Here is a 19,044-nt window from a genome sequence, read left to right as displayed (position 1 = left end):
TTTAATGTTTAGTCTGGATTCCTGGGGGTGACCCCTGTGTCTGCATAGCTTCGTGTTGACCCACTGACTTGGGAAGAGGTTGTGCTCAAATGCCTCCAGACTCTATGTCTTTCATCCTCTGTTGAGTGACCTGTATGTAGACTGGGGGGTACATTTAAAGCTCTGCCACATTTCAAGTCTCCTTTGCTTGTTACTTTCTGCTGGACTCTCCAATGTCCCCTGCATGTGTATGTGGTTTCCCAGTTGGCCAGGGATGCTGGAAAGCTCATCTAGCCTTTCTATGGCTCTCTCATTTCAAGGTTCCTCTGGTAAAATTTATGACTGGCCTGAGACTGACACCAACCACTACAGCAAATTCAGGCTAACAAATATCAGGCGATCCCCAATTCATTTCCTACTAAGTTGGCCACTATTATCTGATAAATCTGTAGGTTTTTGCCCCTTGCTCTAAACTGAGTCAGCAGCCTCCTCTGCCAGCAAAGCTGCTGGTGCTCTTGCCTAGTTCCATGCTGATAAAATTGCTATTCTCAAGGACTAAGCTGGGGCAGTGGATGGATAGGAGTAGCCCCACGCAAGATGCCAGAAAGACTCTCTCTTTATCTAAAGCTCTAACAGTTTTTTGAGAATGATTTGCAATCTGTTTGTTGCTTATCTATTTCCAGTGCCCTGAAATGGGTGTTTTTGATCATTTTATTTAGTTTGTGTCTGTGTGTGTACGTTTGCTGTGTATGTTGAGAGTGTATACAGACCTCTTTACAAAGCCACAGCCAGAAGTCTCTGCCTCTGTTTACATTTTGATGTACACTTTGATGCAGTTCTACTTACTCTGCAGTTCATTTTTCATGTTTACATATATGTAAATAAAAACAGTAGTATTTTCTGTGTCCTAAAAATGCAAGTTATTTTTTCCTTAATGCTGTTTTTTAAAATTAACCTTCTCTTTATTTAAAAAGTCTGGTCCTTTTATTTTATTTTATTTTAGCCACGCTGCATGGCTTGCGAGATCTCAGTTCCCCGACCAGGGATTGAACCCGGGCCATGGCAGTAAAGCCTGGAATCCTAACCACTAGGCCAGCAGGAACTCCCCAAATCTAGCCCTTTTAAACATTACAAAATTCGATCTAGTTAATATACCAAATTTTCCTTTCATTTATTGATAAGGTTGTTTCTAATTTTTCACAATTACAAATACTGCCACAGTGAACATCCTTATACATGTTTCCTTTTCAATTTTACTAGATATATCAAATTGGTCCCCCAATTTCATATCAGTTTACACTATCACTCCCACCAGCTATGAATGAGCAGACCTGTTTACCCACTGTCTGGCAAAAGCTAGATATTTTCAGATTTTTAAAATTTTCACATAGGATGGGGGAAAGCTTGATCTCATTACAGTTTTAAAATATATATAGCTGTAAGATGTGTGACATCCTGCCAAATTGCCCTTCAGGGAGTTTGTAATCAAATTGTTCTCATCAATCACAAATGTTACCCTTTTTAAAATGTTGACAATTTGATAGAAGAAAATTGGCATCTTTGCTGTTATATATTATTTCTTGATTATTGTAACGTAAATGTAAATTTTAGCTCTTACATTTAGGACAATGATTCATTTTGAATCAATGTTTATGTACAATATGAGAGTGTTTTGGGGGGTTTTTTGGCATGTGGATACCAATTGTTCCAATACTATCTGCTGAAAAGACTATCATTTACACATTGAATTGCTTTTGCACCTTTGTCAAAAATTAATTGGCCATTAATTAATTAAGTCTATTTCTAGACTCTCCTTGTGTTCCAATGATTCTGATTTCTGTCTATCTCTTCACCAATACCACTCTTGCTAATTGTTGCTTTAGAGGAAGTCTTAAAATCAAGTGGTGTGATTTTCTCCAACTGTACTATTTTTAAAAATTGCTTTAGCTTCTTGGTTTCTTTGCTTTTCCATATAAATTTTAGAGTCGGCTTGTCTATATTTACAAAAATTGCTGCTGGGATTTTGATCATAATTGCATTAAATCCATTGACTGATTTGGGAAGAACTGACCTCTTTACTATATTGAGTCTTCCAATCCAAGAACACAGTGTGTCTCCATTTATTTAGGTCATCTCTGACCTCTTTGATCAGGATTTTGTAGTTTTCAGGACATAGATCCTGTATATATTTTGTTAGATTTATACCTAAGTGTTTCACTTGGGAGGATATCTTTAAAAATTTTGGTTTCCAGTTGTACCTTGCTAATATAGAAATATGACTGGTTTTTGTGTGTTGATCTCGTACCCTATGACCTTGCGAAGCTTAAACTCACTTACTAGATCTAGGAGATTTGTAGATTCCCCGGAATTCTAGATTCTTTGGCCAGTCATGTTATCTACAAATAGAGACCATTTTATTTCTTCTAAGCTGTATGTCTTTTTCTTGCCTATTACACTGGCTAAGACTTCCAGTACTATGTTGAGTAAGAGTAGCGAGTGAACATCTTCCCCTTGTTCTTAACCTTAAGAGGAAAGCATTCACTCTTACCGTTAAACATGATGTGAGCTGTAGGTTTTTTGTACAGGCCTTTTGTCAGATTGAGGAAGTTCCCCTTCCATCATGAAAGGATGTTAAATTCCGTCACATGCTTTTTCTGCATCAATTGGCAAGATTCAGGTTTGAATACTGAACCAGCCTGACATTCTCAAGGAAAAAACCTCACTTGATCATGGTGTATTATTCTTTTTTTATATATTGCTATATATTTTGTTGAGGATTTTTTACATCTATGTGCATGAAAGGTATTGGTCTATAGTTGGTTTTTTTGTTTTGGTTTTGTCTTTTCTTCCAGTGTCTTTGCCTGATTTTGTTATCAGGGTGATGCTGGCCTCATAAGATGAGTTGGGAAGTAATCCCTCTTCCTCAATTTTATGAAAAGATTATGTAGGATGGGTGTTATTTCTTCTTTAAATGTTAAGTAGAATTACCCAGTGAAATCATCTGGGCTTGGAGATTTCCTTCTCAGAAAGTTAAATACAAATCCTTTTTTTCTTTTTTAATAATTAGGGTCTATTTGGGTTATCTGTTCATCTTGGTTGAGTTTGTTTTTTATTTTATTTATGGTATTTCATGACAGGCACAAGTCTTAGGTCTTTTTATAATTAAACCTATCAATCTCTTCTTTTCTGGTATATCTTTTGTGCTCAGAGAGTTCTTTCCTCCAATTTTTAACTTCAGTACACTTCATTCCAGTACTGTACTTTCTTCTGGCTAATTTATATTTTTTAGTTTTGATGTAAAAAATATTAATCCATCTGGAATTCAGTGGATGCTAGGAGGTGACAATCCAGATTTTCCTTAAAGTTAAAAATTAGTATCCAAGAAAAGAATAAGGTGGCCTTGGAATCTCCTAACTCTATAATCATAAACTTTTTCTCATAAAAAACAAATTTTACATATTCACAAATAGATTAAATTTCTTAATAACCATAACTAATTTTTTTTGTATTTTTTGTAATAGATCTTTATTGGAGTGTAATTGCTTCACAATACTGCACTAGCCTCTGTCACACAACAAAGTGAATCAGCCACATGCACACATACAACCCCACATCCCCTCCCCGCTGAGCCTCCCTCCCACACTCCCCATCCCACCTCTCTAGGTATAGCAAAGCACTGAGCTGATCTCCCTGTGCTATGCTGCTGCTCCCCACTAGCTAACTGTTTTACATTTGGTAGTGTATATGTGTCGATGCTATTCTCACTTCGCTCCAGCTTCCCCCTCCCCGCCAGGTCCTTCAGTGCACTCTCTATGTCGACATCTTTATTCCTGCCCTGACACTACGTTCATCAGAATGAATCCAAAAATTCATTCATGGAATTTTTTTAGATTCCATATATATGTGTTAGCATATGGTATTTGTTTTTCTCTTTGACTTACTTCACTTTCTATGACAGATTCTAGGTCCATCCACCTCACTACAAATAACTCAATTTCATTTCTTTTTATGGCTAATATTCCACTGCATATATGTGCCACATCTTCTTTATCCATTCATCTGTCTATGGACATGTAAGTTGGTTCCATGCCCTGGATATTGTAAATAGACCTGCAATGAACATTGTGGTACATGACTCTTTTTGAATTATGCTTTTCTCAGGGCGTATGCCCAGTAGTGGGATTGCTGGGTCATATGGTAGTTCTATTTTTAGTTTTTTAAGGAACCTCCATACTGTTCTCCATAGTGGTTGTATCAATTTACATTCCCACCAATTTTTAAAAAATCAAATATATAGATGGAGCACAAATACTGTGAGTATACACAAGGACATTTTTTAAATGAGCAAGATGATTAGCTAGAAAACACAGAATAAGAAGCTTCAATTAACATTCATGCTAAAGTAAACAATATTCAAAATATCCAAATAACTTCTGAAAACTAAAAAACAAAAGTTTATTTAATAACATGGGGAAATACAAGAGTGGAAAAAAGTAGGACACAAAACTTTCCCTATAATATCCTCCCTCCTTCTCTCTCTCTCTCTCTCTCTCTCTCTCACACACACACACACACACACACACATATATACACACACACACACACACTTTTCCTCTCTCTCTCTTTTTCTCATATATGACTGGAAAATAATGTCTACCAAAATGGATTACTTTTATAAGCAGAGAAAATCAACATTTAAAACATATTTAAGTTACATTCTTTACAAATCCCGAACTCCTCCTGATAAACCACTGAATACATTAGTGTCCATTAAGTGGATCAAGCCAGGTGAGCATGGGACAGTGTCCTCCCTTACCAGTTCCTTTGCGTCTCTCCCAAAGCTACCCACTTTGAAAAGGATGACTCTGCCTAAGGAAGGACTACTGTTGGATGAGTTCATGACTTGGCTTTCCTCTAGAATCCCCAGTACCTCACTTTTGAATAGAAATCAAGAAAATTCTAGCTGCTACAAACATTCTCTCTTATAAGCCAGAGGAAGAGTCCAGGAGGTTGAGAGTGGAGGAAGGTGAGGAGAGGAGCCAATGTTTTTCTCTTTTATCACTGGATTTCCTCACTAACTGAGACACCTCAGGTCACATTCATAGCATGTAGGATTTCTACTCTTTATGCAGGTGAGTTTTGCTGAGACTCTAAGGGAATAAAGGAAATGGAAATCAGTTGATCTTACTGGTTTTTTTTTTTTTTTTTTTTTGCGGTACGCGGGCCTCTCACTGTTGTGGCCTCTCCCGTTGCAGAGCACAGGCTCCGGACGCACAGGCCTAGCGGCCATGGCTCACGGGCCCAGCCGCTCCGCGGCATGTGGGATCTTCCCGGACCGGGGCACGAACCCGCGTCCCCTGCATCGGCAGGCGGACTCTCAACCACTGCACCACCAGGGAAGCCCGCCAATCTTACTGGTTTTGATGTTCCAACTAATTTGGGGAGATATGATTGTGCCTAAATTCATGCATAAAGGATTTCCTACAAAATGGTATCCAGTCTTATCTTTCCATCACAGACATGAATAGCTACTTATAATCTGTCCATATTGATAGATAGACCATTCCATTTGCCAATGTGCTTCCCTCCTGTGACCAGGAAATGTTAATATCTGCAAAACCACCTCTTCTACTTACCCCTGTGTTGGGCCTCTTCAGACATGGCATAAGCCTTGGTTAGTAACGTGCTCGCCTCTGCAGCTTGGGGGCTGACTTCAGTGAACAAAGAAACACAGATAGAATAGGCCTGGAATAGAGAAAATCACGACCAGGTAAGTACCCAAATGACAGTGTTTCACTGTGGATTTTATAGTAGCTCTCATAGAATTGTTAGTTGACTGAAAGCTGATATGTATATAATCATAGAGTTATGCGAGAGATGAGTTTGAGTCCCAGCTCTGCTACTTCCTAGCTGTGAGCCTTGAGCAAGTAATTTTACCTTCATATGTAGAAGGAATATTTAGTTTCCATTGATTAGGGTTTGGGAAAGATTAAATGAGATGGTGCATGTAAAACACTGGGCACAGTACCCTTCACATGGTAAATTCTCAGTAAATGTTAGCTATGATTACTTTTATTATATTTCATAGCAAAAATAAAGTCATAACTTTAGCTCAGCCTCTCAAAGGCTCAGTATCAAAAAAAAGTCTAGGGTTCCCTGGTGGCGCAGGGAACACACAGGCTCTGCATTTGTCAAATTACTCACGTACAAGCAAAACACACTTATGGTGGTTTAACCATAAACTTTGAGATACAATCAGCTAGACTAGTTTAAAGGACAAATGACGACATTGCACCAAAATATCATAAATTTTCATTTAAAAAGTCCTTTGTGGGCTTCCCTGGTGGCACAGTGGTTGAGAGTCTGCCTGCCAACGCAGAGGACACGGGTTCGTGCCCTGGTCCGGGAAGATCCCACATGCCGCGGAGCGGCTGGGCCCGTGAGCCATGGCCACTGAGCCTGCGTGTCCGGAGCCTGTGCTCTGCAACGGGAGAGGCCACAACAGTGAGAGGCCCACGTACCACAAAAAAAAAAAAAAAAAAAAGTCCTTTGCATTTGCTAAAGACTTAAGTTCAGTTGCCCCTATGGCTTTCTTCCCTGGAGTAGACTTTCTCAGCTCCCTCTTCCCAGTACAGATAGAGGTGAGGGAAGCCTGGTAGGGGAAATGCTGTCTTAAATCAGGTCACACAGCGGATAGGCCCACTGTGAGTCGTTGTTCTCTGTCCAGGTCATTTAAAGTTGAGGAAGGTCTCTTGTGTGGATCTGGAGGAAAATCAATCCCATCCCCTGTTCTGAGAAGCCCAAGTGTCCCTGGCCCTGGGAACTGGGCCTGGGGCCAAACAAGCCCACCTGGCCGGGGCTTCAGCCAACCCACCTACCTGCTGCAAGTACTGGATGGCCTGGTCATGGTTCCTCCTCAGCTGCTCGATCTGAGCAATTTCCTCATAAAGACCAACCAGATCTGATGTCCTAACACCCTTAGCAGCAATAACATTGTCAACTGCCTTTTCAAAGTATGCCAGAGCTAGGTTTAACCTGCGGTTGGCCAAGGAGGCTTTATAAGAAAAGGGACAAGAATGGAAAGTCACAGAGAGGCCACTTGCTTTGCAGATGCACAAGGAACCGATTCTAAGAACTAAACGATTTGGTCTTCATAGGCCAATCATGTGAGTGGCTGGCTCAAAACCTAGCCTTGTTGTAAACAAACTCCTACTAAGCTGCATTTTACCCACCAGATTCCACTGACTACCATTCATCAAACCCATTAATATATCATGCTATAGTCTAATTTTATAAAAAAGCAAAGGGAAAAGATGGCCTATGGCAGTTCATAACATGTGATAATTTACCCATAAACAAACACTTTCGAAAATCAAAATAAAATTTTATTACCTCTGGCTGCCTCTCTTTTAGGCCAAAGCAGAGGTTTTCCTTTGTTTGATTTAGTTTAGTTTATTCCTCCTCAGTTAAAAATGAGAGAGGATAGAGAAAACAGTGTAAATCCCCCCCCAAAAGGGGATGGCTAAATCATGGCACACCATACAACAAGATACTTCAGACACTAATCCTGTTTCCTTTCTAGACTAATGTGGAGAAAAAATTTTAATGTGCTAAGTTCAAACTACAGTTATAAAACTATACTTAAAATTTAAACCTGGTAAGACCTTCAAGCTGGCAGAGGAGTAAGACGTGGAGATCACCTTCCTCCCCACAAATACATCAGAAATACATCTACATATGGAACAGCTCCTACAGAACACCTACTGAACACTGGCAGAAGACCTCAGACCTCCCAAGACAAGAAATTCCCCACGTACCTGGGTAGGGTAATAGAAAGAAGAATAAACAGAGACAAAAGAATAGGGACGGGACCTGCACCAGTGGGAGGGAGCTGTGAAGGAGGAAAGGTTTCCACACACTAGAAGCCCCTTCGCGGGCGGAGACTGCAGGTGGCGGAGTGGGGAAGCTTCGGAGCCGCGGAGGAGAGCGCAGCCACAGGGGTGCGGAGAGCAAAGAGGAGAGATTACCGCACAGAGGATCGGTGCCGACCAGCACTCACCAGTCCGAGAGGCTTGTCTGCTGACCCGCCCGGGTGGGCGGGGGCTGGGAGCCGAGGCTCGGGCTTCTGTCGGATCCCAGGGAGAGAACTGGGTTGGCTGCGTGAACACAGCCTGAAGGGGGCTAGTGTGCCACAGCTAGCTGGAAGAGAGTTCAGGAAAAAGTCTGGAACTGCCAAAAGAGGCAAGAGACCATTGCTTTGGGGTGCGTGAGGAGAGGGGATTCAGAGCGCCGCTTAAATGAGTCCAGAGACGGGCGCGAGTCGCGGCTATCAGCACGGACCTCAGAGACAGGCATGAGACGCTAAGGCTGCTGCTGCCGCCACCAAGAAGCCTGTGTGCAAGCGCAGGTCACTCTCCACACCTCCCCTCCCGGGAGCCTGTGCAGACCGCCACTGCCAGGGTCCCGTGATCCAGGGACAACTTCCCCGGGAGAACACACAGCGCGCCTCAGGCTGGTGCAATGTCACACTGGCCTCTGCCGCCACAGGCTCGCCCCGCATCTGTACCCCTCCCTCACCCCTCCCTCCCCACCGCCTGAGTGAGCCAGAGCCCCCAAATCAGCTGCTCCTTTAACCCCGACCCGTCTGGGTGGAAACAGATGCCCTCAGGCGACCTACATGCAGAGGCAGGTCCAAGTCCAAAGCTGAACCCCGGGAGCTGTGTGAACACAGAAGAGAAAGGGAAATCCCTCCCAGCAGCCTCAGGAGCAGCGGATTAAATCTCCACAGTCAACTTGATGTACCTGCATCTGTGGAATACCTCAATAGACAATGAATCATCCCAAATTGACACAGTGGACTTTGGGAGCAACTGTAGACTTAGGGTTTGCTGTATGCGACTGACTGGTTTCTGCTTTTATGTTTACTCTTAGTTTACTATTTAGAGTTTATTATCATTGGTAGATATGTTTATTGATTTGGTTGCTCTCTTCCTTTCTTTTTTTTATATGTAGATATATATTTTTTTTCCTTTTTTCCTTTTTGTGAGTGTGTATAGGTATGCTTCTTTGTGTGATTTTGTTTGGATAGCTTTGCTTTTACCATTTGTCCTAGGGTTCTGTCTGTCCGTTTTGGGGTTTTTTTTTGGTATAGTTTTTAGCGCTTGTTATCATTGGTGGATTTGTTTTTTGGTTTGGTTGCTCTCTTTCTTTCTTTCTTTCTTCTTTTTTTAAAATTATTTTTAGGTTTTTTTTATTTGTAACATTTTAAAAATTTTTTATTTTAACAACTTTCTTTCTTTTTATTTTATTTTTTCTCTCCTTTTTTCTCCCTCTTCCTCTGAGCTGTGTGACTGACAGGGTCTTGGTGCACCAGCCGGGTGTCAGGCCTGTGCCTCTGAGGTGAGAGAGCCACGTTCAGGACATTGGTCCACCAAAGACCTCCTGGCTCCACATAATATCAAATGGCAAAAGCTCTCCCAGAGATCTCCTTCTCAACGCTAAGACCCACCTCCACCCAACAACCAGCAATCTACAGTGCTGGACACCCTATGCCAAACAACTAGCAAGACAGGAAAACAAACCCACCCATTAGCAGAGAGGCTGCCTAAAATCATAATAAGGTCACAGACACCCCAAAACACACCACCGGACACGGTCCTGCCCAACAGAAAGTCAAGATCCAGCCTCATCCACGAGAACACAGGAACCAGTCCCCTCCACCAGGAAGCCTACACAACCCACTGAACCAACCTTAGCCACTGGGGGCAGACACCAAAAACAACAGGAACTACAATCCTGCAGCCTGCAAAAAGGAGACCCCAAACACAATAAGTTGAGCAAAATGAGAAGACAGAGAAACACACCGCAGATGAAGGAGCAAGGGAAAAACCCAACAGACCAAACAAATGAAGAGGAAATAGACAGTCTACCTGAAAAATAATTCAGAGCAATGATACTAAAGATGATGCAAAATCGTGAAAATAGAATGGAGAAAATACAAAAAACGTTTAACAAGGACCTAGAAGAAATAAACAGCAAACAAACAATGATGAACAACACAATAAATGAAATTAAATATTCTCTAGAAGGAATCAATAGCAGAATAACTGAGGCAGAAGAATGATAAGTGACCTGGAAGATAAAATAGTGGAAATAACTACTGCAGAGCAGAATAAAGAAAAAAGAATGAAAATAATTGAGGACAGTCTTAGAGACCTCTGGGACAACATTAAACACACCAACATTCGAATTATAGGGGTCCCAGAAGAAGAAGAGAAAAACAAAGATACTGAGAAATTATTTGAAGAGATGATAGTTGAAAATTTCCCTAATATGGGAAAGGAAACAGTCAATCAAGTCCAGGAAGCACAGAGAGTCCCATACAGGATAAATCCAAGGAGAAACATGCCAAGACACATATTAATCAAACTATCAAAAATTAAACACAAAGAAAAAATATGAAAAGCAGCAAGGGAAAAACAACAAATAACATACAAGGGAATCCCCATAAGGTTAACAGCTGATCTTTCAGCAGAAACTCTGCAAGCCAGAAGGGAGTGGCAGGACATATTTAAAGTGATAAAAGGGAAAAACCTACAACCAAGATTACTCTACCCAGCAAGGATCTCATTCATATTTGATGGAGAAATTAAAACCTTTACAGACAAGCAAAAGCTAAGAGAATTCAGCACCACCACACCAGCTTTACAACAAATGCTAAAGGAACTTCCCTAGGCAGGAAACACAAGAGAAGGAAAAGACCTACAATACCAAAGAACCAACCCTAAACAATTAAGAAAATGGTAATAGGAACATACAAATCAATAATTACCTTAAATGTAAATGGATTAAATGCTCCCACCAAAATACACAGACTGGCTGAATGGATACAAAAACAAGACCCATATATATGCTGTCTACAAGAGACCCACTTCAGACCTAGGGACACATGCAGACTGAAAGTGAGGGGATAGAAAAAGATATTCCATGCAAATGGAAATCAAAGGAAACCTGGAGTAGCAATTCTCATATCAGACAAAATAGACTTTAAAATAAACACTATTACAAGAGACAAAGAAGGACACTACATAATGATCAAGGGATCAATCCAAGAAGAAGATATAACGATTGTAAATATTTATGCACCCAACACAGGAGCACCTCAATATATAAGGCAAATGCTAACAGCCATAAAAGGGGAAATCAACAGTAACACAATCATAGTAGGAGACTTTAACACCCCACATTCACCAATGGACAGATGATCCAAATGAAAATAAATAAGGAAACACAAGCTTTAAATGATATATTAAACAAGATGGACTTAATTGATGTTTATAGGACATTCCATCCAAAAACAACAGAATACACTTTCTTCTCAAGTGCTCATTGAACATTCTCCAGGATAGATCACATCTTGGGTCACAAATCAAGCCCTGGTAACTTTAAGAAAATTGAAATCATATCAAGTATCTTTTCCGACCACAATGCTATGAGACTAGATATCAATTACAGGAAAAAAATCTGTAAAAAATACAAACACATGGAGGCTAAACAATATACTACTTAATAACCAAGAGATCACTGAAGAAACCGAAGAGGAGATCAAAAAATACCTAGAAACAAATGACAAAGAAAACACAACGACCCAAAATGTATGGGATGCAGCAAAAGCAGTTCTAAGTGGGAAGTTTATAGCAATACAATCCTACTTCAAGAACAAGAAACATCTCAAATAAACAACCTATCCTTATACTTAGAGCAATCAGAGAAAGAACAAAAAAAAAACCCAACATTAGCAGAAGGAAAGAAATCACAAAGATCAGATCAGAAATAAATGAAAAGGAAATGAAGTAAACAATAGCAAAGATCAATAAAACTAAAAGCTGGTTCTTTGAGAAGATAAACAATATTGATAAACCATTAGCCAGACTCATCAAGAAAAAAAGGGAGAAGACTCAAATCAATAGAATTAGAAATGAAAAAGGAGAAGTAACATGGACACTGCAGAAATACAAAGGATCATGAGAGATTACTAAAAGCAACTATATGCCAATAAAATGGACAACTTGGAAGAAATGGACAAATTCTTAGAAAAGCACAACCTTCCAAGACTGAACCAGGAATAAATAGAAAATATAAACAGACCAATCACAAGCACTGAAATTGAGACTGTGATTAAAAATCTTCCAACAATGGCTTCACAGGCGAATTCTATCAAACATTTAGAGAAAAGCTAACACCTATCCTTCTAAAACTCTTCCAAATTATAGCAGAGGGAAGAACACTCCCAAACTCATTCTACAAGGCCACCATCACCCTGATACCAAAACCAGACAAGGATGTCACAAAGAAAGAAAACTACAGGCCAATATCACTGACGAACATAGATGCAAAAATCCTCAACAAAATACTAGCAAACAGAATGCAATAGCACATTAAAAGGATCATACGACATAATCAAGTGGGGTTTATCCCAGGAATGCAAGGATTCTTCAATATATGCAAATCAATCAATGTGATAAACCATATTAACAAACTGAAGGAGAAAAATCATATGACCATCTCATTAGATGCAGAAAAAGCTTTTGACAAAATTCAACACCCATTTGTGATAAAAACCCTCCAGAAAGTAGGCATAGAGGGAACGTCCCTCAACATGATAAAGGCCATATATGAGAAACTCAGAGCCAACATCATTCTCTACGTTGAAAAGCTGAAACCATTTCCTCTAAGATCAGGAACAAAACAAGGCTGTCCATCCTCACCACTATTATTCAACATAGTTTTAGAAGTTTTAGCCACACCAATCAGAGAAGATAAATGAAAGGAATCCAAATTGGAAAAGAAGAAGTAAAACTGTCACTGTTTGCAGATGACATGACACCATACATAGAGAATCCTAAAGATGCTACCAGAAAACTACTAGAGCTAATCAATGAATTCGGTAAAGCAGCAGGATATAAAATTATTCCACAGAAATCTCTTGCATTCCTATACACTAATGATGACAAATCTGAAAGAGAAATTAAGGAAACACTCCCATTACCATTGCAACAAAAAGAATGAAATACCTAGGAATAAACCTAGCTAAGGAGACAGAAGACCTGTATGCAGAAAACTATAAGACACTGATGATAGAAATTAAAGATGATACAAACAGATGGAGAGATATACCATGTTCTTGGATTGGAAGAATCAACATTGTGAAACTGTCTATACTACCCAAAGCAATCTCCAGATTCAATGCAATCCCTATCAAACTATCAATGCCATTTTTCACAGAACTAGAACAAAAAATTTCACAATTTGTATGGAAACACAAAAGACCTCAAATAGCCAAAGCAGTCATAAGAAAGAAAAACAGAGCTGGAGGAATCAGACTCCCTGACTTCAGACTATACTACAAAGCTACAGTAATCAAGACAATATGGTACTGGCACAAAAACAGTGGAACAGGATAGATCAATGGAACAGGATAGAAAGCCCAGAGATAAACACACACACCTATGGTCAACTAATGTATGACAAAGGAGGCAAGGATGTACAATGGAGAAAAGAGAGTCTCTTCAATAAGTGATGCTGGAAAAACTGGACAGCTACATGTAAAAGCATGAAATTAGAACACTCCCTAATACAATACACAAAAATAAACTCAAAATGGATTCGAGACCTAAATGTAAGACAGGTCACTATAAAACTCTTAGAGGAAAACATAGGAAGGACACTCTTTGACATAAATCACAGGAAGATCTTTTTTGATCCACCTCCTAGAGTAATGGAAGTAAAAACAAAAATAAACAAATAGGACCTAATGAAACTTAAAAGCTTTTGCAAAGCAAAGGAAACTACAAACAAGACAAAAAGACAAGCCTCAGAATGGGAGAAAATATTTGCAAATGAATCAATGGACAGAGGATTAATCTCCAAAATATATAAATAGCTCATGCAGCTCAATATTAAAAAAAACAAACAACCCAGTCCAAAAATGGGCAGAAGACCTAAATAGATATTTCTCTAAAGAAGACATACAGATGGCCAGGAAGCACATGAAAAGCTGCTCAACATCAGTAAGTATTAGAGAAATGCAAATCAAAACTACAATGAGGTATCACCTCACACCAGTCAGAATGGGCATCATCAGAAAATCTACAAACAACAAATGCTGGAGAGGGTGTGGAGAAACGGGAACCCTCTTGCACTATTGGTGGGAATGCAAATTTGATACAGCCACTATGGAGAACAGTATGGAGGTTCCTTAAAAAACTAAAAATAGAATTACCATATGATCCAGCAATCCCACTACTGGGCATATACCCAGAGAAAACCATAATTCAAAAAGACACATGCACCCCAATGTTCATTGCAGCACTATTTACAATAGCTAGGACATGGAAGCAACCTAAATGTCCATCGACAGACGAATGGATAAAGAAGATGTGGTACACATATACAATGGAATATTACTCAGCCATAAAAAGGAACGAAATTGGGTCATTTGTAGAAACGTGGATGGATCTCGAGACTGTCATACAGAATGAAGTAAGCCAGAAAGAGAAAAACAAATATCGTATATTAACACATATATATGGAACCTAGAACAATGATACAGATAAATCGGTTTGCAGGGCAGAAATTGAGACACAGATGTAGAGAGCAAACGTATGGACACCAAGGGGGAAAGTGGCAGGGGGGTGGTGGTGGTGTGATGAATTGGGAGATTGGGATGGACATATATACACTAACATGTATACAATGGATAACTAATAAGAGCCTGCTGTATAAAAAAATAAAATAAAAATCAAAATTTCAAAAAAAAGAGAGTCATGTACCACAGTCTTCATTGCAGCTCTATTTACAATAGCCAGGACATGGAAGCAACCTAAGTGTCCATCAACAGATGAATGCATAAAGAAGATGTGGCACATATATACAATGGAATATTACTCAGCCACAAAAAGAAATGAAATTGAGTTATTTGTATTGAGGTGGATGGACCTAGAGTCTGTCATACAGAGTGAAGTAAGTCAGAAAGAGAAAAACAAATAATGTATGCTAACACATACATATGGAATCAAAAAAAAATTGTTCTGAAGGACCTAGGAGCAGGACAGGAATAAAGACACAGACATAGAGAATGGACTTGAGGATACAGGGAGGGGGACGGGTAAGCTGGAACGAAGTGAGAGTGGCATGGACTTATATATACTACCAAATGTAAAAATGGATAGCTGGTGGGAAGCAGCCACATGGCACAGGGAGATCAGCTCGGTGCTTTGTGACCACCTAGAGGGGTGCGATAGGGAGGGTGGGAGGCAGATGCAAGAGGGAGGAGATATGGGGATGTATGTATATGTATAGGTGATTCAGTTTGTTGTCAAGCAGAAACTAACACACCATTGTAAGGCAATTATACTCCAATAAAGATGTTAAATATATACATATAATCCTGACATGTATATATGTGTGTGTTTATATATGTGTGTATATACACATATATTTATATTTAAATAAATAAATATATATATATATATATATATATAGAAAGAGAGAGAGAAATAACTGAAATGTTCATAGCAGTTATGTCTGGGTGGTGACATTACAATTGACTTTTATTTTCTTCATGTATGTCTGTTCTTTCAAATTTCCAAAACAAATGGGGAATATAATTTTTTTTTTTTTTTAAACATCTTTATTGGAGCATAATTGCTTTACAATGGTATGTTAGTTTCAGCTTCACAACAAAATGAATCAGTTATATATATACATATGTTCCCATATCTCTTCCCGCTTGCGTCACCCTCCCTCCCACCCTCCCTATCCCACCCCTCCAGGCGGTCACAAAGCACCGAGCTGATCTCCCTGTGCTATGCGGCTGCTTCCCACTAGCTATCTACCTTACGTTTGGTAGTGTATACATGTCCATGCCTCTTTATTGCTTTGTCGCCGTTTACCCTTCCCCCTCCCCATAGCCTCAAGTCCATTCTCTAGTAAGTCTGTGTCTTTATTCCTGTTTCACCCCTAGGTTTTTCATGACATTTTTTTTTTTTCTTAAATTCCATATATATGTGTTAGCATACGGGTCTCTTGTAGACAGCAAATATATGGGTCTTGTTTTTGTATCCATTCAGCCAATCTGTGTCTTTTGGTGGGAGCATTTAGTCCATTTACATTTAAGGTAATTATCGATATGTGTGTTCCCATTCCCATTTTCTTAATTGTTTTGGGTTTGTTATTGTAGGTCTTTTCCTTCTTTTGTGTTTCTTGCCTAGAGAAGTTCCTTTAGCAGTTGTTGTAGAGCTGGTTTGGTGGTGCTGAACTCTCTCAGCTTTTGCTTGTCTCTAAAGGTTTTAATTTCTCCATCAAATCTGAATGAGATCCTTGCTGGGTAGAGTAATCTTGGTTGCAGGTTTTTCTCCTTCAACACTTTCAATATGTCCTGCCACTCCCTTCTGGCTTGCAGAGTTTCTGCTGAAAGATCAGCTGTTAACCTTATGGGGATTCCCTTGTGTGTTATTTGTTGTTTTTCCCTTGCTGCTTTTAATATGTTTTCTTTGTATTTAATTTTTGACAGTTTGATTAATATGTGTCTTGGCGTATTTCTCCTTGGATTTATCCTGTATGGGACTCTCTGTGCTTCCTGGACTTGATTAACTATTTCCTTTCCCATATTAGGGAAGTTTTCAACTATAATCTCTTCAAATATTTTCTCAGTCCCTTTCTTTTTCTCTTCTTCTTCTGGAACCCCTATAATTCGAATGTTGGTACGTTTAATGTTGTCCCAGAGGTCTCTGAGACTGTCCTCAGTTCTTTTCATTCTTTTTTCTTTATTCTGCTCTGCAGTAGTTATTTCCACTATTTTATCTTCCAGGTCACTTATCCGTTCTTCTGCCTCAGTTATTCTGCTATTGATCCCATCTAGAGTACTTTTAATTTCATTTATTGTGTTGTTCATCGTTGCTTGTTTCATCTTTAGTTCTTCTAGGTCCTTGTTAACTGATTCTTGCATTTTGTCCATTCTATTGTCCATTCTATCTCCAAGATTTCGGATCAACCTTACTATCATTATTTTGAATTCTTTTTCAGGTAGACTGCCTATTTCCTCTTCATTTGTTAGGTCTGATGGGTTTTTATCTTGCTCCTTCATCTGCGGTGTGTTTTTCTGTCTTTTCATTTTGCTTATCTTACTGTGTTTGGGGTCTCCTTTTTTGCAGGCTGAAGGTTCGTAGTTCCTGTTGTTTTTTGTGTCTGTCCCCAGTGGCTAAGGTTGGTTCAGTGGGTTGTGTAGGCTTCCTGGTGGAGGGTACTAGTGCCTGTGTTCTGGTGGATGAGGCTAGATCTTGTCTTTCTGGTGGGCAGGTCCACGTCTGGTGGTGTGTTTTGGGGTGTCTGTAGACTTATTATGATTTTGGGCAGCCTCTCTGCTAATGGGTGGGGTTGTGTTCCTGTCTTGCTAGTTGTTTGGCATAGGATGTCCAGCACTGTAGCTTGCTGGTCGTTGAGTGAAGCTGGGTGCTGGCGTTGAGATGGAGATCTCTCGGAAATTTTTGCTGTTTGATATTATGTGCAGCTGGGAGGTCTCTTGTGGATCAGTGTCCTGAAGTTGGCTCTCCCACCTCAGAGGCACAGCACTGACTCCTGGCTGCAGCACCAAGAGCCTTTCATCCACAGGGCTCCTTAATTTGGGATGATTGGTTGTCTATTCAGGTATTCCACAGATGCAGGGTACATCAAGTTGATTGTGGAGCTTTAATCCGCTGCTTCTGAGGCTGCTGGGAGAGATTTCCCTTTCTCTTCTTTGTTCTCACAGCTCCCAGGGGCTCAGCTTTGGATTTAGCCCCGCCTGTGCGTGTAGGTCGCCGGAGGGCGTCTGTTCTTTGCTCAGACAGGACGGGGTTAAAGGAGCCACTGATTCGGAGGCTCTGGCTCACTCAGGCCCGGGGGTAGGGAGGGGCACGGAGTGTGGGGCAGGCCTGCGGCGGCAGAGGCCGGCGAGACGTTGCAGCCTGAGGCGCGCCTGTGCGTTCTCCCGGGGGAGCCGTCCCTGGATTCCCGGGACCCTGGCAGTGGCGGGCTGCACAGGCTCCCCGGAAGGGCGTGTGGCTAGTGACCTGTGTTCGCACACAGGCCTCCCGGTGGCGGCAGCAGCGGCCCTAGCGTCTCATGTCTGTCTCTGGGCTCCGCACTTTTAGCCGCGGCTCGCGCCCGTCCCTGGAGCTCTCTCAAGCAGCGTTCTTAATCCCCTCTCCTCGTGCACCAGGAAACAAAGAGGGACGTAAAAGTCTCTTGCCTCTTCGGCAGTTCCAGACTTCTCCCCGGACTCTCTCCCGGCCAGCCGCGGTGCACTAACGCCCTGCAGGCTGTGTTCACGCCGCCAACCTCAGTCCTCTCCCGGCGCTCCGACAAAAGCCGGAGCCTCAGCTCCCAGTCCCGCCCGCCCCGGCGGGTGAGCAGACAAGCCTCTCGGCTGGCGAGTTCCGGTCGGCCCGATCCTCTGCGCTGGAATCTGTCCGCTTTGTCCTCCGCACCCCTATTGCTGTGCTCTCCTCCGCGGCTCCCAAGCTCCCCCACTCCGCCTCCCGAAGCCTCCACCCGCGAAGGGGCTTCCTAGTGTGTGGACACTTTTCCTCCTTCACAGCTCTCTCCCGCTGGTGCAGGACCCGTCCCTATCCTTTTGTCTCTGTTTAGTTTTTTCTTTTGTCCTACCCAGGTACGTGGGGGGTTTCTTGCCTTTTGGGAGGTCTGAGGTCTTCTGCCAGCGTTCAGTAGATGCTCTGTAGGAGTTGTTCCATGCGTAGATGTATTTCTGGTGTATCTGTGGGGAGGAACGTGATCTCCGCGTCTTACTCTTCCGCCATCTTCGGAATATAATTTTTTAATGATAATAAAATAGCATTCATTTAGGTTTCTCTTCTAGAGTTAGCAAGACACAAAGAGAAGAACATGAGTAGTTCAAAGCTACTTCTCAGTTATTAGCTTTATGGGCAAGCTCCAGGAGTCTTTATTTCCTTCCAAATAAAAGCAGGTTAAGAATACCTAAATTACAAGGTTGTTATGAAGATTAGA

The 19,044-nt window shown here is 41.0% G+C and overlaps 1 protein-coding gene across 1 annotated transcript in view; it reads right to left on the bottom strand.

Moving 5' to 3' along the window:
* TTC23L (tetratricopeptide repeat domain 23 like) overlaps nt 1-19,044 on the bottom strand; it is a 63,199-nt gene that overhangs the window by 23,210 nt on the left and 20,945 nt on the right. Inside the window, exons 7-9 of the mRNA XM_067730500.1 lie at nt 18,507-18,508; nt 6,858-7,033; nt 5,616-5,724 (exon numbers count right to left, since the gene is read on the bottom strand). Of these exons, the coding sequence (XP_067586601.1) occupies nt 5,616-5,724; nt 6,858-7,033; nt 18,507-18,508 (287 nt within the window). The remainder of the gene's footprint in view (nt 1-5,615; nt 5,725-6,857; nt 7,034-18,506; nt 18,509-19,044) is intronic.

This window comes from Pseudorca crassidens, chromosome 3, assembly GCF_039906515.1.
Source record: "Pseudorca crassidens isolate mPseCra1 chromosome 3, mPseCra1.hap1, whole genome shotgun sequence".
NCBI lineage: Eukaryota > Metazoa > Chordata > Mammalia > Artiodactyla > Delphinidae > Pseudorca > Pseudorca crassidens.
Note: the sequence above shows the minus strand (reverse complement) of the source record. Positions and strands in the feature narration are given on the sequence as shown.